This window comes from Macrobrachium nipponense, chromosome 24 (assembly GCF_015104395.2).
Source record: "Macrobrachium nipponense isolate FS-2020 chromosome 24, ASM1510439v2, whole genome shotgun sequence".
Lineage (NCBI taxonomy): Eukaryota > Metazoa > Arthropoda > Malacostraca > Decapoda > Palaemonidae > Macrobrachium > Macrobrachium nipponense.
This window is the reverse complement of record NC_061091.1, coordinates 78,632,370-78,654,364: the sequence shown is the minus strand read 5'-3', so window position 1 is coordinate 78,654,364 and position 21,995 is coordinate 78,632,370. Positions and strand designations below refer to the sequence as shown.

Sequence of the window (21,995 nt, the reverse complement as noted above, 5' to 3'; positions counted from 1 at the left end):
CCCGTTTACCAGCGAGTCTCGCTGGGGGCATGCAGAAGACCGTTCTGACCAACTCCTTCTTTGACTCCATCCAAGAATTTAAAGAATGAAGAGCCCTCTTCATGGAAATGGCGGGCTTCATTCGAAGAAAAGACGAAGACTTCTCGCCTTTGCACTCGGAACAGAGAGCGCGGAGAAGGAGGAGCGGCAGGGTCTCAAATCGCTCATACTCTTCCAGAAGCAGGGTTGTTAAAACTTTATAGTTAGAAAGTCCTTCTCTTCCCTGATACTCGTCTTCCGAGTTTTCCTCCAACTCGGGTCTAGAGGAGTTTCTGAAGATAAATCAGGACATCTTTCCTCTGGGGGAGACAAACTCCTGATGGGAGAGGGACTGAGGGAATGATATTCCCTCCTCTTCAAAGTCTGAGCTTTCAAGAGAAGCTTCCTTCTTGGTAGGCGCCAAAAGCCTAGACTTCACTCCATAAACGGATGACGCCTCACGCTTGGATGACGCTTCTCGTCCGCCAAGCGTCCTGGCTGACGCCTCGCGTTTGTCTGACTGCTGACGTCTGGAAGATGCCTCGCGCCTGGAAGACGTCTCGCTCTCAACTGGCGTCCTGACTGGCGCCAAAACCTTGGCTGGCGCCTCGCGCTTATATGACGCTCTGTATGACGCCTCGCGCCTGTAAGACGCCTCACGTCTATCTGGCGTCACGTCTCTGCCATAAGGTTCCCTAGATCTCGATCTAGAAACCGAAACTTCTGCAGTAACACTCTCGCAGGACGCTTTTTCTATAGCGGCCCTGAGCAGCCTGAATCGAAACAGAGCCTGCTGAAGGGACGTCTGACCGTTGGGGATTCCCCACGACCTCCTTAAGGCTTTCGACTTTCCTTCTCCTCTGGGCATGGGAGCTTGGAAGAGGTCTAGGCCTGGGAGCGTCGCAGGGACGATCAAACGCCCCCTCCACAACACTGGGAGAACTCACTTCACTGTACATTTCACTTTCACTAGCCAACCTTGTAAGTCTGGCATTTTGGACTTCATCTTATGAATAGTAGCTTTCAGATCGGCGATTTCCGAGGCCGATTCTGAAAGTAAAGCTTGTGAAGTCGACATATAGGGAGAATCCAACTCATCAGGATTAGATATAGGGTCAATTAAAGGCTCAATAGGCCTTGTACTCACACCTTTCAAACGTCTAACCCTATCCCTCTCTAACTTCTTCAAATAAGAAGTTAAAGTCTTCCATTCTTCTGCATTTAATCCCTCACATTCATGACAGGTATTAGTAGAAGAACACTGAAACCCCCTACATTTACGACATACAGTGTGAGGATCAACCGAAGCCTTCGGTATCCTCACCCTGCAGCCTACATTCACACACATTCTCACACTCACATTTGAGTCAGACATACTGAGAAAAATCCAAAAAGCAAGTCCAAAATCAGTCCACAGTAGCGAATGCCAAAAACCACGATCCAGATACGTCACCAAAAAGCCGAGAAACGATGATCAAAGGTTGAAATAAGAATCTAAGTCAGGAGGTAGTAACAACAATGTTGATACCACCGGCGACAGAGAAAATATGATAGAAAACGGGAATGGTTCCTAGTCCTGGCGCCCCAGGGCAGGCCGGTAGATCACCTGACCTACCTGCAGCGAGTGGCGCGAAATTTGAATTTCTGTCGGGGACGACGGAGTCTTAGCTATGTATATATCTGACAGGTAAGTTGATTGTATGAAATCTCTTCTTCATGTAGAGTGCTTAATAAGGGGTTGTAGATAATTTGGTTAGAGGAAATGCCCCCTGAATAGCAGATGAGACTCTGCTCCTACTACCAATGCCCACTATGCTTTCACACTCCAATAGAATGCTGAGGCAAAGTAATTAAAGGCAGAGAAAGCAAAGGAGCAGAGGAAGAATATGATAATAATGCTTGGAGTACTGAACATATGTTGATGTGCAGAAGAAAATAAAAGTTTCCTTGTTTATTTGTTTTAAGAAAAAGCTGGAAGTTTTGGTACTCAATGAGACAGTAGCGAAGAGAGGCAGTGCAGTACATAAATGGATGGGAATGAAAAAGAGTACGTAATTATATCTTGAGTAGCTGAAAAGCTTGATGCTAGGAAAAAAAAAGTAAACCTAGGAAATGGTAGCAGTTGCAGTGTCAAGCCTATGGAGATGGGTGAAAGAGTACAAATGTGTTAGTTCAAGAACTGTATGAGTAAGAATGAGTTTGGGAGGAAAAATACTGAATGCATCCATCTGCACCCTATGCATTTTTATTTCCACCTCTAGTCCCTCATTGGACGAGTGGTTTTCGAGCTCGACTACCGACCCAGTGGTCCGAAGTTCGATTCTCGGCTCTGCCAACGCGGAATCAAAGGAATTTATTTCTGGTGATAGAAATTCATTTCTCGATATAATGTGGTTCAGATTCCACAATAAACTGTAGGTCCCATTGCTAGGTAAACCCAATTGGTTTCCTAGCCACGTAAATATCTAATAATCCTTCGGGCCAGCCCTGGGAGAGCTGTTAATCAGCTCAGTGGTCTGGTTAAACCAAGATATACTTAACCTTTATTTCCACCTTTGCCTTTTACTACTACTGTACATGGCTGCCCTGAGAAAGAAGTCAAGGGCATATTGGGGCTACGGATAACAATAATAACTGCTGGGTTTGGTCGCAAGCAAAAACATTAAATACAGAACCTAGCGGATATTGACAAACACTGGAAAACTATAGTACAGCTAAGGAAGGACCAGTTTGCCAATTAGCACCGACACTGAGAAGCTTCCAAACATGGAAAAGTAAAAACTTACAGCTAATTATATATATCAAGCAAAAAAGGTATGAAATGCTCAAGAATTTACATAAAAATGTCTGAAGGCAGTTGAAAACAGAGATGGAGCTTACCTACAATTATCTTACTGGGATATCACAAATTAAAATACTTAAAAAAGTAAATATAAGAAAGTTTTGGAAAATCACTGTAACCTGACATCAGGACTAATGGAGGGGCACATTGAAAAGGAAAAAAAATGCTAGGAATCGACAAATCAAATATAAAAGAAAAATATCAGTCTTACAGGTCTCAAAAAGTCAGGGAAGACAGTCAACTGCGAACTTGTTTGCAGAAAAACAAGAAGAGAGAAAGTTTGTAACTGGGGACCTACAGAAACCACACGTACATGCGCTAACCTACTGACCTACTGTAAAGAAGTGTCTAAGTTTCCACACAGACAGAAAAAAAAGGGTAAGTAAAAGGAATGAGTTTGTGATAAAACTATTGTCATTTCATTTACATAGGTAATGTTGTATCATACCTTTATGCGCCACCATCTCGCCATCTTCTCGTACACTCCCACGGTTCCATTTGCAAGAGCATACCCAAAGCGGGAACCTTGCATTGGGCACAAAGCAGTCACTGCTTCAGTTTCTGACATCTCAAATAATATCTCTTCATGTTTGAACACCCTAATGTCAAAATCTTCTGAACCAACTAATAGCTGTGAAAGACAGAAAATAAGTTTTCACAAATCAGAAAGAAATTGCAACAATACTGAATTCAGGGGAAAAAAAAAATTTGGATACCAACTCTGATTACTGATAATTACAGCACCTAACATATGCACTAATCAGGGGTTCCTCGCCCAGCAAATAGATTTTTCCCATGTCAAAATCCCTTAATTTAATACAGTACAGTACTGTTAAATATATCACAGACTTCCATTTTCATACAATTCAGTAATGGTAGTATGTAACCTGTAATTCAAAATGCTATGAATTACAAAATATTAAAGTATAATTTGTATTTTCCTAACATAGAAACCCTCAGTCTTCACATATGGGATTAACTTTCAGCAAGCTGAAAATCTAGCCGTTAAACTTTTGCAAGCAGCACTGCCCAGCCAGTCGGTGCTTATTGAATTCTACGCAGTTTGCCTTTTGGCCCTGGTAAGAGAATGAGGGGTGGTATGTTAGGAAAAATACAAATTACTTTCGAAATTTGTCATTTGTCCCTACACAAATACATATCCTCAGTCTGTTAGCTCCTTACCGAGAGTGAAATTTAATCTGTTAAGCAGTAGCTACAAAGACATTAATGTTTATTCTAAGGTTTTGAGAACTGTACAAGAAACTGTGAAGATCAGAGAACAACATCCAGATACTGCTATGAACAACTAATTGGAATACTGGTTGTAACAATTATTATCATTGAAAAGACTGTGCAATGTTTTTGACACAGAAAATTATTTCATATATAAATCCTTTTCTTACAAGTCTATGCCTGACCTTCTAGAAGGAACACGTGTACACAATCAGTCCTTGTTATTGTTATTCATGTGCTCGAGTTCCTGGAAACCCCCAGCATTCACTAAAACTGCAGATTTAAAACCAATTTTATAGGTGACATAAAATTAGCTTACTCCATCAAAAGATTTTGACATCATTGTTTCTCTCTCTCTCACACACACACACATACATGCTCCTGTATTTTAAGTTTTCTCTCTCATGTATATCACTCACACCACAAACAGGCATTGTCAAAGCAATATAACTGAAAAAATAACCTAAGCATTTCCCTGAAGACTGCTGGACTAGTGATGACTATATCTGCACAAAATTTACCTAAACCTCAATGCTACTTCAACCACCTTTTGCATAAAATGCTTCCCTGTTTTCTTGCCATTAACTTGTACCTTTTCCCGATGCTCACCTCATTTTCCCCATCCCCATCAAAATCGGTTAGAGTCAAGGAAGAGACATTGTCCCCTGTGACGGTCCAGAATGGATCCCGGCCATCGGCATCAAAGCCGTGAATAGAACAGTTCCCGCCAATCAGAGCCAGTGGCGAGGGATGACGTCCCAAGTGACCGATGGCGATGGCATTTGCTCCGTCAGCTACCTGAAGATGAAAATATAATACTGTATAGCTTCCTTTTCAAGTTTGTTTTCAGTTACCATAAAATACCATCAAGTTATGAAAACTTGAGCACGCTGCTTACAATGAACTATTCATAAAGTATACTACTGTAATGTTCCTAACTTAAAAGTACTAATAGCAATATTTTCCTAGAAAAAAATCAAAACAGATTAAAGTTCATGTTTTTGTCAACTCTTTTGATATTCAGATTACTTGAAGATTGTTTCAAGAAATTATAGTTCAAATTGTTACAGAGGAGTCTAAACATCAGCTGGTGCCATTCCTTTTCTGTAATATTTCATCTTAGTTACTTTGGTTTTATATTAATTTTAGTCATTCTTGCTTAGAATAATATTCTACGGTGTTTGAACAAGAGGTAAATATTCCATGACTGTTTGGCTCTTAAATTTACAATGGGCAACTGCAACCTCACTTATCCAAATGATACTACGTACACCCCGGTGGAAGAGAAATCCCTCATCAAGTAGTTTCTGTATATGTATTTATTTCTTGACAATTTTTTTCAGAACTGCTCTCAAACTTTAGGCTGTGCCACAGCCTCTGCAACAAGGACTCCCATAGTTTCGATGGATGCTACCTTGCTAGAGAGTGCACTCAGGCACACTCCTTTTTTTATATTTTTCCAGTTTTTCTGTGTGCCAGACAGGATGATTATAAGAGAGAAAAAGCCACTTGTTAGACTGCATGAAAATGCATTCCTCTTTATCTAATATCTTGTTTTCTCTGCTTTCATAATTTCATACTCATAATTGGCTCATAATTAACTGTCATTACCGTAATATTCCCGTTGGGGGACTGTTTTGCCCCGTACAGTGTACTGACTCCACTATGCTGATTTGTTTACTTCTGAAATTTTAAAAATTCCCTAATGGGATTTTTATACTTTATTAATATAAACTCTACTATGATCTCATCTTTCTTTTGATTTTGCTACCCCTTTCACTCACTTGATTTTTAAATATCACATGTTCTTAGTATGATCATGAACACGTTCCACATATGTAGGCAGTCTCTGGCTTACGACGTTCCGAGGTTACATCGCTTTTCAATTATATTCATCAGAAATTATTTCCAGGTTTACCATGCATGTTCCAGGGTTACAACACTTACGATGCCAATCTGAGGGAAGAAATATGACTCCTAAAATGCAAAATAATCAATATTTGAAGGGTTTATTTTATGAAAAATGCAATAAAACTGCAGTTTACATAGTTTTTAATACACCCAAAGCATCAAAAGAAAGGTTTTCTTAGGATTTTTGACGATTTTCCAGCTTAAAACGCGTCTCAAGAACAGAAGCCCCATCGTAAGCCGGGAACTGCCTGTACGTACTGAGGTGGCAAGTAATTCAGGAAATGCTTGCAAAGAGGCATCAACACAGGAGGAGTCTTTCTGACATTAGAAAGGTCTTGAGGCATTAAATATCAAACACACTATATCCCTACTTAAAAAAAGAAAAAATAAATAAACATGGCCATGTTGTCCTGACCACATTACTTTCAAACAGACAATAATTGCCATCTAATAATTCTAGTATACTGACCAGACGATCTCATAAAGCAAATCAGTTTCAATACTTACATCTTTATAAAATACATCAGCATTGCTCTGTACATCATAGGCCAAAACATTAGTAGGAGTTCCAACTACTAAGGTGTCATATAGCTGCGAAGCAGTAAGGCGGCCAGCCGTAATTGCAGAAACGGTCTGATTTATGTTGAGTAATGAAGTCTCCGCGCTACTCTGGCTTAGGGACATACGTCCCCCTGAGACACCAAGTCTTTGGTGAGGGTTATGAATAAGAACCTGAAATCATATAAGAAAAATGAATCAATTCATTACAAGTATGTATTACATTTGAGAAGACACAACAGATACTGTAAATGAATTAAGAACTGTAAACATAACAGTATCATTAATAACAAAAATGAATAAATTTCACATAGAATGCCATTTAACCTCTCTCACACAAAATAATACAGATCATAATTTCAAAACAACTAAGTAGCACAATGTGAGAAAACATATACAACAATTTTTTAAATAAAAATAAAAACCTTCATATGTAATGGTCTTAATTATAAAATTATATCATAAACAATCTCAATTACTATACTTTCTATAAGAGCGTAAATAAAAATTCAAAGAAAAAATTATGTAGAGCCTCACTTTAAATTTTAGCTGTCATTGCAAACAATGATAATTAGTAGGATGGCCAAAGCATCACCCAATTGTTGAGATACTACTGCGTACAAATTAAAAATAAAATAATATAGTCCCTTCAGTGACTAAGCAGAAAGCATACAGCAGACAGTCCCATATCATACAACTTAAAATTTATGTACCACATAGAGGGGAATTGCCTCATGGTAAATTGAAGAATACATTGATAAAAATATGACTCACCTTGTCAGCTGTGGTAGAAGCTGTAAGGCATGCATGAGCTCCATCATATTTTCCAACAGTTACTTTTCCTGGTAATATTTTCTGGTTGAGGTTTAATGTGAACACAGGAATTAACATTCTGAAGTATGATACAGCTGAAAAGGGTGAAAAATGCAGTCAGAACAACATTCATGACATAAATATCCAATATGTAAATACACCCATACTTAGTGGAAAGGTCAAATGTACCCTAAGTAAAGTTAACAAAGTTACATGTATAGACTGACCAAGACAAGCAGGATCATCCACTAGTGATCAGGAAGGATTACTCAAGAAAGTCTTCGACTATTATTTTTTTAAATTTATTGCATACAACATGTATTTCTGCTTTTCAGGAAGGTTTGATAAATTGTCTTAATCAATCAATCAGGAAAACACCTACCCTATTTGAAATTATATAACACTTATATACCTTTTAGCAGGGATGGTCAATTTTAGTCTGCATACAACCAAAGTGGTAAGAAGTGAGCCATTTTATTTCCAAATAAATTACATTAAGGTTCTGACCAAACTGCCCAAAATTGCCTAATTTTTTAATATACAACAAAATTCACTTTAGCATGTTAACAAAGGACTGTAAAATACCAGTGCTAAATAACCAATACATATCTAACTAGCAAAGAAATACTCAACTAATTCTGAAATGAAAAAATATTCCTCCTATTTTTACCCATCAAGACTATCTGGTCGGGTGTCGCTGGTCAACTGACGAGTATAAATAAAAATCAAGGCTATTTTGTAGGGGGCATGATGATGTCATACATTAGAACTACAATCAAGTGTAACAGAAGGGTAACACGTCTAATGACTCAGCAGTCAGTGAAGGGTCAAATTCTCAATTGACTGAGAATAAACATGATCATTCCGTGATATGAAAGTATTTTGTAACTGGTTTTTTATATAGAATAGTTATTAAACTTTAGGATATTATCTGTATTTCTTTCATATTACTATCTACAGATACAACCAAAAAATATGGAGCCACTGCAGACCAAAAGGGTAAAATTTTACTTTAAAATATTACCACAATGTGGACTTAAAAATATAATTTTCCTATGCTTTAATGTGTGCTATGGACATTTCTGATGTTAATTTCTTGATAAAACTGACATTACTACACAGCCTGGTACCCACCAGTCGTCAAACAGAACAGGGTATTTACTGACTTTTGTTTTTTTTCTGTTCATTATGAATTTTGTTCATGTTTATATGTATCGTCTTTTCTAAGTTTTCCCTTTCATCCCCAAGGGGTTGGTTACAAAGAATGGCACCCATTTTACAGATAAACAGATAGTAGCCTAATTACCGAAGAGGATGGGGTAGGTAGTGGTCTCCAGTTTTACCAAATATAATAACCCAAATGGGTATTGGTAAGTCTTTGGGTAAAAATTACAAAAAAAACTTAAAACATCCTAACCTAACATTCTCTCTATCTAACTTAATGTCAATGGAAAGGGGACCAGAGATTATGTGATCTTGAATACGCAGATGATATAGTTCTAATTGCCTCTACAAAGGCTGAAACGCAGGAAATGATTGGTAGGTTAGTACTGGAGGGGAGAAAGGTTGGATTGGTGATCAACCAGAGAAAGACTGAAGTCATGCTGATTCAGAATGGGGATCAGACGAACTGCTTTATCGGAGGAGTAATGTTACCCAACTCAGACACTTTCAAATATTTGAGAACCATTATTACCAGCAATGGATCACTAGTTACATAATTCAAGGAGAGAATAGGGTGGGCAGAACAAGCAATGGGCATGCTAAAAACAGTTTGGAGATCAAATCAAATATCAGCTCACAGCAAAATCAAAATATACATTTCGCTCGTAAGATCGATATTAACTTATGGGCACCAGTTGTGGTACAGCAGTGAAGTGACTGATGTAAAATTTCTTGCCTTTGAGAATGATGCATTGAGAAGGATTTTGGGAATCAAATGGCAGCAGCATATAACAAATGCGGCAATTCGCAAGGTGGCAGGGGGTGCTCGATGTGAACAATATAGTTAGAATATCAAGATTCAAGATGGAAATGGATGGGGGCATATGAGTCAGTCCAGGATGCATGTACCTGAATGGAAGCCGCTGAGCAGGAGAGAACGTGGTAGACCAGACCAAGAGAAACGTAGCTAATGACAATGCGGAGGGAAGTTGGATCTGAGAATTGGGGGTTGAGCTCGGAGAGATGGCACAGGAAAGAGACATATGGCGTGAATTCATTGAGGGTCTATGCATCCCGTGGGTGCCAGAGGATTAAGTAAGTAAGCTACCGTAGGGCATTGCGCCCTGACTCGCCTAGCTCTCTTACTATATAGTACAAGCTCTCTACAATATATTATAGCCTAAATAACGTCAGGATATTCTAAATTGCCTTAAAATGACAGGCGTATCCTTTACAAAGCCAGTAAAACGAATACTTGCCTTAAAGGAAGTAATTCCCGATGGTCTGCATCAGCTTAAGATAATATATTTTCACTAGGAAAGACTTGACACCAGAATGTTTGTTTACCTGGGATGGTATGTCATTCGTTCGGATGCTTCGATTTCGACTTCAGTTGACTTCATAATACAGTAGACGACATTCTTCTATTATTTCATCGCGTACCATGAATAAATTTAATATTGTTTCGTTTTTAAATACTAAAACGATTTATTGATGCTAAGTCTTTAAATTTATTTACATTAAAAACAAAGTTTTCTGAAAATCAGAAAGCATGGAGAAACGAGCACCGATCATAACAACAGGCTACCAAATAAACACTAGACCCTGACAACAATATAAAATCTCTCTCGGGACTTGTTAAATCTATCAGTCTTAATACCAGACTGATAAACGGTGTGCGCATCATATCATTGATGTTTAGAGAGAGAGAGCTCAAAAAGACGACCGACTGGATGGCACATGCAACTCTTTACACTAAGTTGGAAAGGGATAAGTTATTACTGATATATATATATTAAAATCCTAAGTGCCCCCCCCCCCATGAAAGATTTCTAGATCCACCACTGTACCCAGAATGTTATTCTTTACGTTCATTGAAATGAATTATATTGTAAAAAGATTTAAGACAGCATTTGATAGAAATACTCTTCTTAATTTTTTTATGATTGTTATCTTTTCTGCCCTGAAAAGATGCACTGAATAAAGATATCAAACTTAAGGGTTTATGTAGTAGTTCTAACACTATATTTTACCTAATTTACAAAAATTGGTAAATACATCACTCATATTGTTAAATAATCTTCTAAATATAATACTCTAAATGTTTATAAATGAAAATGATAAGTAATAATTGGAGGTGAACGCAAAACATAATTTTGAAACAAAAAAATACTGTTCTGGCCTCTCTCTCCATTAGCCAAATTGGCAATCAACTTTAAATAAATTCTCAATATTCTGTAACACGAATACTAAAATGCCATTCAATTTTCAACAACAAAGTTTTTGAAGCAGCAGCAACTTCATCCTTGTTTTATGGGGTTAACAAATGCATTACAAAAACCAATACGTATTCAAAATCATTTAGTGAAAAGTCTTCTAGATGTAAGGGTAAATAACCGAGACCACCGTGGTCTTTCTATAACTACGTTGTTCTTTCCAGAAATATTTGAATTCGGCTGAACAGTATATGGATCTATTGAAAAAGTCAATATCTTTATCGAATCTTCCTTCACTATTGGCATCACAGTCACAGTTCCAGTGCATGATATATATATATATATATATATATATATATATATATTATATAATATATATATCTATATATATATATATATATATATATATTTTAATTTGCCCTCTCTTGGAAAATAAAATTGCTGCGGCCGCCCGTGAGTTCTTCATATTTTATCTTTCTTCAAATACACTTTCCCTTTTTTTTTCAAGCATTATGTCTGTTAGAACTTGATACTGATTATTTATGTGACTACGTTTTTCTCTATAGTAAGTTCCTTTTTCGTTTTTTTTATAATCTTATAGGCTTATGTTATTAGTACTTGAATTTTTCTTTGTAGGCTATGTACTTGCAAGAACGAAAGAGATTACCTACTGTCTACTTTGTATATTCTGTATCATGTCTCTTTGTGGACAAATATGTTTGTCAATAAAACAACTAACTACTTGTGATAATAGCACTGTTCAGGACGAGTGACACGTACGAATTTTAATCAATTGTCCTCTGTCAATGCCATACGATAAATTTTTTTTTTCTTTATCTGTCCATCCACCTGTGGTGTTTTCGCATGGTAACACTGGGTCCCGGGCCTTAAAGGCTGTCTGGGTTTACATTTGCAACTGAAAAGAGTTTTAATAATTTACTGTATGCTAATTACACCGTTAATATTCGAAATAGGATATTACTTAAAGCCCGGGACGCAGTGTTACCATGTGCAAACACCACATGCGGATGGAAAAAACAGAGTATATAGGCATAAGTATCTAAACTTGGCTTATGAGTCTCTGAGTACTTTATTAAATGAAAATGAAATATTGTTGATTTGGGTACATATGTTTATGAAGTTCACATTTATAATTAATGTTCAGCTTTGTCTTGTTTTATGTTTTTTCTTCAAGTAAACTTCCTTTCTTCAAGCATTGTGTCAGATGTTTATGAATGAATGATTTTCAGTAAAATGATAGTTATGAGACTATGTTTTTCTTTAAAGTAAGTTCCTTTTTCGTTTTATATGATCTTATTTGCTTATGTTATTTGTACTTGATGTATTTTTCTTTGTAGGCCATGTATACTTGCAGGAACAAATTAAAGCGATTACTGTCTACTTTGTATATTTTGTATGTTATATCTTTTTGGACAAATTTGTACTAATAGTTGTATATTTTGTCAATAAAACAACTAACTAACTAACTGTGTGCAGTGGAAGAATGCAATAACAAAACTCCTGTGTCGACTTCTAAATTAAATTCGGCTACAAAAACTTCATTTACACCATCACTTAACAAGCTTCTAATGCCATTTACACATAAAAACCAACAAATTATACATTAAATTAAAGCTGAGAATTTTACCTTTACGACGATGTCCTAATATTGGAAATATATTTAGAAACAAGTAAGTGATTCCGTGACTTTTCAAACAGCAGTTTATGCGGTTATAGACATGCTCTAACAAATACTGGGGCTTCAAACGGCATTTACATATAAAAGAAATCGAACAAATGATATATCAAATTAAAGCTGAGAATTTCACCTTTACAACAACGCCTTAATATTAAAAATATCTCTAGAAATAAGAAAGTTAGAGAGGGGAATTCCGCGAGTTCCGAAATTTCTGTGATAGGATTCCAATGAAAAAACCTGGCCCACAAAATATTAGATCACAGAATTGAGATATCGGAAGAGCCAGCCTGAGGCTGAAAGAGCCACAAATAACAATTGAAAGGAAAGCCATTCGACAGAGAGACTACCGAATATATTATATGGCACCCAATCAAATCCCGTGCAGAACTCACGGCCAAAGCAGCTGCTGTTTCAAATCTCAAAAGTTTTTCGTCTTCCTTTGGAGAAGTCTACAATCCCGAGATTTTCACCCTTTCTCTCGATCCGCAAATTTGTCCATCTTTCCTTCCCGATTCACTACGATACATCCGGGACTTTTCTGTGATAGGAATTTTCCTCCTACTGATAGGAACCCCAAGGATCAAAATGCTTCATTTTGCCTGTCTTCTTCCATTTCGGAAGAAGAAAACAATGTCTCGACTCTCGAGTCTCGATCCGTTGACTCTCCAGTCTTCAAAGTGCTTTGTGATTTTGCCTGTCTTCTTCCATTTCGGAAGAAGAAAAGAATGTCTCGATCCGTCTTCAGTCTTCACAGACGCCGAAGACCAGAAGGCATTTTGACAAAATAAGCATAAAACAAGTGAAAGTGTGAGATAGAGAGAGAGGGAAAGACCGTGTGAATGTATTTGTATGTGAGCGCGCTCACTAATGTGTGAATGTAAGTGTGATGCTTGTGCGTATGTTGGGATAGGATGGATCAGGGAGGGAATTGGAATGAATGTTTGAGTGCTAGAACTTTCTCTCTTTCGCAAATTCATTTTTTTTTTTTTTTTTTTGTGTAGATGTACTAAACCAACCGAAGATGATGTGGGAGTCAGTGGGACTGGAAGGATAGATTGGAAAGACAGCTTGGAAGGATAGATTGGAAAGATAGCCTGGAAGGATAGATGTACTAAACCAACCGAAGAAGATGAAGGATAGACTTAGGATATCTAAGTAACAAGAGCGACATGAAGACTGCCAGTCCACAACCAAGATGCCTAGGACTAAAAAACAGGTGAGAAGCTGGTTGTTCTCTGGCCTATTACTTCAAGATCACCGACCCAGCCAATACCCACCAAGATTCACCTAGGGTCGAAAAGACAGAATAGAAAGCTGGCGAGAACTGGCGGTTGGGGGACCGTTGGATTTACTCTGGCCTACTACTTCATGATCAACGACCCAGCCAATATCCACCAAGATTCACCTAGGGCCTGAGAATGACAGGGAATTTGAGCCTGGATAAGCAAAACTGGCTGTTGGGGGGGGGCCGCTGGTTGTTTCTCTGCCTACCTACTTCAAGAATCACCGACCACCAAGACCACCAAGGATTCACCTGGGTCGAAAAGGCAAAGATAGCAAAGGCTGGGAAAGCCAACTGGCGGTTGGGGACCGCTTGGTTTGTTTCTCTGGCCATACTACGTTCAAGATCACCGAACTCCCAGCCAAGACCCACCAAGATTCACCTAGGGTCTTGAACAAGGGGAACACAGAATAGGAAAGCTGGAAAGCAACCTGGCGGTTGGGGGACCGCTGGTTGTTCTCGATGGCCATACTACTTTCAAGATTCACCGACAGCCCAGCCAAGGACCCACCAAGATTCACCTAGGGTCGAAAAGACACAGAACAGGAAGCTGGTAAAGCAACCTGGCCGGTTGGGGGGGCCTGCTGGTTTGTTCTCTGGCCCTACTACTTCAAAGATCACCGACCCAGCCAAGACCCCCAAGATTCACCTCAGGGGCCGAAAAGGTCGAAAAAACGAAATAGAAGGCTGGTAAAGCACAACTGGCGGTTGGGGGAGGGGGAAACCGCTGGTTGTTTCTCTGGCATACTACTTCAAGATCACCGACCCATGGCCAAGACCCAACCAAGATCAACCCCTTAGGGTCGAAAAGACACAGAATAAAGGAAGGCTGGAAAGCACCTGGCGGTTGGGGTAAACCAGCTGGTTGTTCTCTGGCATACTACTTCCAGATCCACCGGAAACCCAAAGCCAAGACCCCCAAGATTTCCCCCACCTAGGGTCAAAAAGACAAAATAGAAGGCTGGGAAAGCAACTGGCGGTTGGGGGACCGCTGGTGTCCTGCATAATACTTCAAGATCACCGACCCAGCCACGACCCACCAAGATTCACTAGGGTCGAAAAGACACAGAATAGGAAGCTGGGAAAGCAATGGCGGGTTGGGGGCCGCTGGTGTTCTCTGGCATACTACTTCAAGATCACCGCACCCAGCCAAAGGACCCACCAAGATTCACATAGGGTCGAAAAGACAAAGATATAGAAGCTGGAAAGCAACTGGCGGTTGGGGGGCCGCTGGTTGTTCTTGGCCTATTACTTTCAACATCACCGACTCAGCCAAGACACAACCAAGATTCACCTAAGGTTAAAAAACACACAGAAAGGAAGCTGGAAAGCAACTGGCGGTGGGGGACCCGCCTGGTTGTTCTCTGGCGTACTAATTCAAGATCTGACGACCAAGCCAAGACCCACCAAGATTCACTAGGGTTGACAACACACATGAATAGGAAGCTGGAAAGCAACTGGGCGGTTGGGGGACCGCTGGTTGTTCTAGGCCTACTACTTCAAGATCACCGACCCAGCAAGACCCACCAAGGGGGGGGGATTTTTTTTCCCACCCTTTTTAGGGGTCGAAACAGACACAGAATAGGAGCTGGAAAAGCAACTGGCTGGTTGGGGGACCAGTGCGTTGTTCTCTGGCCTACTACTTCAAGATCACCAGACCCAGACAAGACCCACCAAGATTTCACCTAGGGTCGAAAAGACACAGAATAGAAGGCTGGAAAGAAACTGGCGGTTTGGGGGACCGCTGGTTGTTCTCTGGCCTACTACTTCAAGAATCACCGACCAAGCCAAACCACCAAGATTCACTTAGGGTCTGAGAAATACACGGAATAGGAAGATGGAAAGTAACTGGCGTTGGGGGAATCCGCTGGTTGTTCTAATGGTCCTACTACTTCAGAGGATCAAACCGACCCCAACCAAGATTCACCAGGGGATTCACTTAGGGCCGAGGAAGGGGGACACCGGAAATAGAAGCTGGGAACGGCAACTTGGCGGTATGGGGGCCGCTGGTTTTCTATGGGCCTAACTTACTTCAAGATTCACGACCCAGCCAAGAACCCACCAAGATTCACTAGGGTCCGAAAAAGACCCACCGGAATAGGAAAATGGAAAGCCCAACTGGCGGTTGGGGGAACCGCTGGTTGTATCTGGCCTTACTACCTTCAAGGGATCTGCGGACCAAGCCAAAGGGGGATCCCACCAAGTATTCACCTAAGGGTCCAAAAAGGGGGGACAAAAAAAAACAGAATTTAGGAAGGCTGGAAAGCAAACTGGCCGGTATTGGGGACCGGTGGTTGGGGGTTCTCCTGGCCTATACTTCAAGATTCACGACCCAGCCAAGACCCACAAGATTCACACTCGGGTCGAAAAGGACCAGAGTTGGAAGAGGGTGGCGAAGCAATGGCGGTTGGGGGCCGCTGGTGTTCTTTGGCCTATACTTCAAGTCACCGACCCCAGCAAAAGACACACCAAAGATTCACCTAGGGTCGAAAAGACCCACAGAATAGGAAAAAGCTGGAAAGCAACTGGCGGTTGGGGGGACCGCTGGTTGTCTCTGGCCTATTACTTCAACATCACCGACCCAGCCAAGACCCACCAAGATTCAACCCTAAGGTTAAAACCACACAGAATAGGAAGCTGGAAAAAGCAAAACTGGCGGTTTGGAAAGGGGGGACCGCTGGTTGTTCTCTGGCTTACTACTTCAAGATCTGCCAAGACCCCAAGCAAAAGACCCACCAAGTTCAACCTAGGGTTTGAAAAACCACACAAAGAATAGGAAATAAGATGGAAAAGCAACTGGCGGTTGGGGCGGGTGGGAGGGCCGCTGGTTGTTCTCTGGCTCACTACTCAAGATCACGACCCAGCAAAGACCACAAGATTCACCTAGGGGACCCAGAAAAAGACACAGATAGGAGCCGTGGGAAAGCAACTGGCGGTTGGGGGACCAGTGGTTGTTCTTCTTGGCCTACTACTTCAAGATCACCAGGAACCCAGCCAGAAGACCCACCAAGAATTCCCACCTAGGGTCGAAAAGACACAAGAATAACAACGGCTGGAAAAGCAAACTGGCGGGGTTTGGGGGACCGCTGGTTGTTTTTCCTCTGGTCCCATACTACGTTCAAGATCACCGACCAAGCCTCCAAGACCCACCAAAGATTCACTTGAGGTCGAGAATACACGCGGGAATAGGCAAGCTGGAAAGTAACTGGCGGCGTTGGGGGACCCGCTGGTATTGTTCTCTGGACCTACTACTTCAAAGATCACTCCGACCCCACCCAAGATTCACCAAGATTCACCTAGGGCCGATTAAAAAAAAAAAAAGAAGACACGGAATAGTGGGGGGGAAGCAGGAAAGCAACTGGCGGTTTGGGGGGACGGGGGCCCCTGGTTTTCTTCCTGGCCTACTACTTCCAGATCACCGACCCAGACCAAGACCCACCAAGATTCACCTAGGGTTCCGAAAAGACACGGAATAGGAAGCTGGCAAAGCAACTGGCGGCTTGGGGGACCGCTGGTTGTTCTCTTGGCCTTACTACTTCAAGATCTGCGGACCCAAGCCAAGACCCCACCAAGATTCACCCTAGGGTCAAAAAAGACACAGGAATAGGTAAGCTGGAAAGCAGAAACTGGCGTTGGGGGAGGCCGGTTGGTTTTTCTCTGGCCTCTACTTCAAGATCACCGAAGCCCAGCCAAGACAACCACCAACGATTCACCTAGGGTCGAAAAGACAGAGTTGGGAAGAGGGCAGAGCAACTGGGCGGTTGGGGGGGGCCGCAGGTTGTTCTGGCCTGGATATACTTACAAGATCAACCCGACCCAAGCCAAGACACCCACCAAGATTCACCTAGGGTCAAAAATACCCAATACACAGAAATAGGAAGCTGTGGAAAGCAACTGGCGGTTGGTTTGGGGAAACCGGGTGGTTGTTTCTTCTTGGCCCTACTACTTCAAGATCACCCGACCCAGGCCAAGAAATCACCTAGGGTCGAAAAGACACAGAATAGGAAGCTGGAAAGGCAAACTGGCAGTTGGGGGGCCACTGGTTGTTTCTCTGCCTACTACTTCAAGATCACGACCCAGCCAAGACCCACCAAGATTCACTAGGGTCGAAAAGACACAGCCTAGGAAAGCTGGAAAGCAAATGGCGGTTGGGGGAACGATGGTTTTTCTTGGCCTACTACTTCAAGATCACCGACCCAGCCAAGGACCCACCAAGATTCACCTAGTCGAAAAGACACAGAATAGAAAATGAAAGCAACTGGCCCCGTTGGGGGACCGCTGGTTGTTCTCTGGCCTACTACTTCAGATCACCACCCAACAAGAACCCACCAGATTCCACCTAGGTCGAAAAGACACAGAATTGGAAGCTGGAAAGCAACGGCGGTTGGGGTCGCGGTGTTCTCTGGCCTACTACTTCAGATCACCGACCCCAGCCAAGACCCACAAGATTCACCTAGGGTCGAAAAGACCACGAGAGGAAGCTGGAAAGCAAATGGCGGTTGGTGGGACCGCTGGTTGTTCTCTGGCTTACTACTTCAGATCTGCGACCAAGCCAAGACCACCAAGATCACCTAGGGTGAAAACACACAGAATAGGAAGCTGGTTTAGAAAGCAACTGGCGGTTGGGGGGACCGATGGTGTTCTCTGCTACTACTTTAAGATCACCGACCAGCCAAGACCCACAAGATTCCCTGTGTCAAAAGACACAGATAGGAAGCTGGAAAGCAACTGGCGGTTGGGGGACCGCTGGTTGTTCTCGGCCTACTACTTCAAGATACCGACCAGCCAAGACCCACCAAGATTCACCTAGGGTCGAGAATACACGAATAGGCAAGCTGGAAAGTAACTGGCGGTTGGGGGACCGCTGTTGTTCTCTGGCCTACTACTTCAAGATCACCGGACCCCACCAAGATTCATCCAAGATTCACCTAGGGTCAAAAAGACACAGAATAGGAAGCTGGCAAGCAACTGGCGGTTGGGGACCGGTGGTTGTTCTCGGCCTACTACTTCAAGATTCACCGAACCAGCCAAAGACCCACCAAGATTCACCTAGTCAAAAAGGAAACAGAATAGAAGCTGCGAAAAGCAACTGGCGGTGAGGGGGACCGGTGGTTGTTCTCTGGACTACTACTTCAAGAATACCGACCCAGCCAAAGACCCACCAAGATTCACCTAGGGTCAAAAGACACAGAAATAGGAAGCTGGAAGAAACTGGCGGTTGGGGACGGTGGTTATTCTCTGCCTACTACTCAAGATCACCGACCCAACCAAGACCCACCAAGCTTACCTAGGGTCAAAAAGACAAGAATAGAAAGCTGGAAAGCAACTGGCGGTGGGGGGGACGGTGGTGTTCTCTGGCCTATACTTCAAAGATCACCGACCAGCCAAGACCCCACCAAGATTCACCTAGGGTCAAAACGACACAGAATAGGAAGCGGAAAGCAACTGGCGGTGGGGGACCGTGGGTGTTCTCTGGCCTACTGCTTTAAAGATCACCGACCCAGCCAAGACCCACCAAGATTCACCTAGGGTCGAAAAGACACAGAATAGGAAGGCTGGAAAGCAAATGGCGGTGAGGGGGACGGTTGGTTGTTCCTGGCCTACTACTCAAGATCACCGGACCCAGCAAGACCCACCAAGATTCACCTAGGGTCAAAAAGACACAGGAATAGGGAAAGCTGGAAAGCAACTGGCGGTTGGGGGGACCGCTGGTTGTTCTCTGGCCTACTACTTCAAGATCACCGACCCAACAAGAACCACCAAGATTCACCTAGGGTCAAAAAGACACAGAATAGAAAGCTGCGAAAGCAACGGCGGTGAGGGGACCGGTGGTGGTCTCTGGCCTACTACTGCAAGATCACCGACCCAGCCAGACCCACCAAGATTCACCTAGGGTCAAAAAGACACAGAATAGAAGCTGGAAGGCAAACTGGCGGTTGGGGGAACGCTGGTTGTCTCGGAGCCTACTGCTTAGATCACCGACCAGCAAGACCCACCAAGATTTCCCACCTAGGGTCGAAAAGGACAAAGAATAGAAGGCTGCAAGCAATGGCGGTGGGGGACCGCTGGTTGTTTCTCTGGCCTTAATAAACTTAAGATCACCGACCCAGCCAAGACCCCACCATGATTCACCTAGGGTCGAGAATACACGGAATAGGAAAAGCTGGAAAAGTAACTGGCGGTTGGGGACCGCTGGTTGTTCTCTGGCTATACTAATTCAAGATCACCGACCCCCACCAAGATTCACAGATTCCCTAGGGTCGAGAAAGACACGGAATAGGAGCTGAAAGCAAACTGGCGGTTGGGGACCGCTGGTTGTTCTTCTGGCATTACATACTTCAACATCACCGAACCAGCAGGACCCAACAAGATATCCCTAGGGCCGAAAAGACACGGAATAGGAAGCTGGAAAGCAACTGGCGGTTGGGGACCGCTGGTTGTTCCTGGCTTACTACTTCAAGATCTCGACCAAGCAAGACCCCCAAGATTCACCTAGGTCGAAAAGACACAGAATAGGAAGATGGAAAGAAATGGCGGTTGGGGACCGGTGGTTGTTCTCTGGCGATACTACTTCAGATCACCGACCCAGCCAAGACCACCAAGATTCACCTAAGGGTCAAAAAGGACACAGAAGTAAGAAGATGGAAAGCAACTGGCGGTTGGGGGGACGGTGGTGTCTCTGGCCTTACTAACTTCAAGATCACCGCCAAGCCAAGACCCACAAGATTCACATAGGACAAAAAGACACCAGAATAGGAAGCTGGCGAGGAACTTGGCAGTTGGGGGAACCGGTGGTTGTTCTCTGGCCTACTTACTTCAAGATCCAGACCCAGCCCAAGACCCAACCAAGATTCACCTAGGGTCCGAAAAGACCAGAGTTGGAAGAGGGCGTTAGCAACTGGCCGTGAGGGGCCGCTGGTGTCTCTGGGGCCCCCTTTTATTACTCAATATCACCGGACCAAAAGAACAAGACCCCCCAAGAATTCACCTCGGGGGTCAAAAATTAACAGAATAGGAAGCCTGGAAAGCCAAATGGCGGTTGGGGGACCGGTGGTTGTCTCTGGCCTACTACTTCAAGACACCGACCAGCCAAGACCACAAGATTCACCTAGGGTCGAAAAGACACAGAATAGGAAGGCCTGGAAAGCAAACTGGCGGTTGGGGGACCGCTGGTTGTCTTTAATGGCCACTACTTTCAAGTCACCGACCCAGCCAAGACCCACCAAAGATTCACCTAGGGTCCCGGAAAAGACACCAGAATAGGAAAATGGAAAGCCAACTGGCCGTTGGGGGAACGCTGGTTGTTCTCTGGCTACTTTACCCTTCAAGGGATCACCGACCAGCAAAAGGGACCACCAAGATTCAACCTAGGGTCAAAAAGGACACAGAATAGGAAAGCTGGAAAGCAAATGGCGGTTGGGGGACACCGATGGTTGTTCTCTGGGCCTACTACTTTAAGATTCACCGACCCAGCAAGACACACAAGATTCACCTAGGTCAAAAGACACCAGAATTAGAAGGCTGGAAAGCAACTGGCGGTTGGGGACCGCTGGTTGTCTCTGGCCTACTACTTTAAGACACCGACCCAGCCAAGACCCACCCCCAAAGATTCACCACCTAGGTCGAGAATTCACGGAATAGGAAAGGCTGGAAAGTAACTGGCGGTTTGGGGGGACCGGTGGTTATTCTTCTGGCCTACTACTTCAAGATTCACCGACCCAAAGCCAAGGACCCACCAAAGATTTCACCTAGGGTTCAAAAAGACACAGAATAGGAAGATGGAAAAGACAATTGGCGGGGTGAGGGGGACCGGTGGGTTGTTTCTCTGGCCCTACTAACTCAAGATCACCGACCCAGCCCAAGACCCACCAAGACTCACCTAGAGGGTCAAAAAGACACAGCAATAGGAAGCTGGAAAGCAACTGGCGGTTTGGGGACCGGTGGTTCGTTGTCTGGCCTAACCTATCTTTCAAAGATCACCGGACCCAGCCAAGACCCACCAAAGATTCAACAATAGGGTCAAAAAAGACACAGAATAGGGAAACTGAGGCGAGCAACTGGCAGTTGGGGGACCGGGGTTGAGGTTGGTTCTTCTTGGCCTACCTAATAACTTTAAGGATCACCGACCCAGCCAAGACCATCAAGATTCAACCTAGGGTCGAGGGAATACACGGAATAGGAAGGCTGGAAAAGTAAACTGGCGGTTGGGGGACCGGTGGTTGTTCTCTGGCCTAACTACTTCGAAGATCACCGACCCCA

At 42.9% G+C, this 21,995-nt stretch overlaps 1 protein-coding gene across 1 annotated transcript in view; it reads right to left on the bottom strand.

The window, feature by feature from the left end:
• The window catches only part of LOC135205837 (Bardet-Biedl syndrome 2 protein homolog), a 65,683-nt gene extending 55,679 nt beyond the window's left edge, over positions 1-10,004 (bottom strand). The window contains exons 1-5 of the mRNA XM_064237091.1: positions 9,799-10,004; positions 7,337-7,470; positions 6,512-6,736; positions 4,703-4,891; positions 3,309-3,491 (exon numbers count right to left, since the gene is read on the bottom strand). Of these exons, the coding sequence (XP_064093161.1) occupies positions 3,309-3,491; positions 4,703-4,891; positions 6,512-6,736; positions 7,337-7,453 (714 nt within the window). The 5' untranslated portion in view covers positions 7,454-7,470; positions 9,799-10,004. The remainder of the gene's footprint in view (positions 1-3,308; positions 3,492-4,702; positions 4,892-6,511; positions 6,737-7,336; positions 7,471-9,798) is intronic.
• Between the last annotated feature and the right edge of the window lie 11,991 nt (positions 10,005-21,995).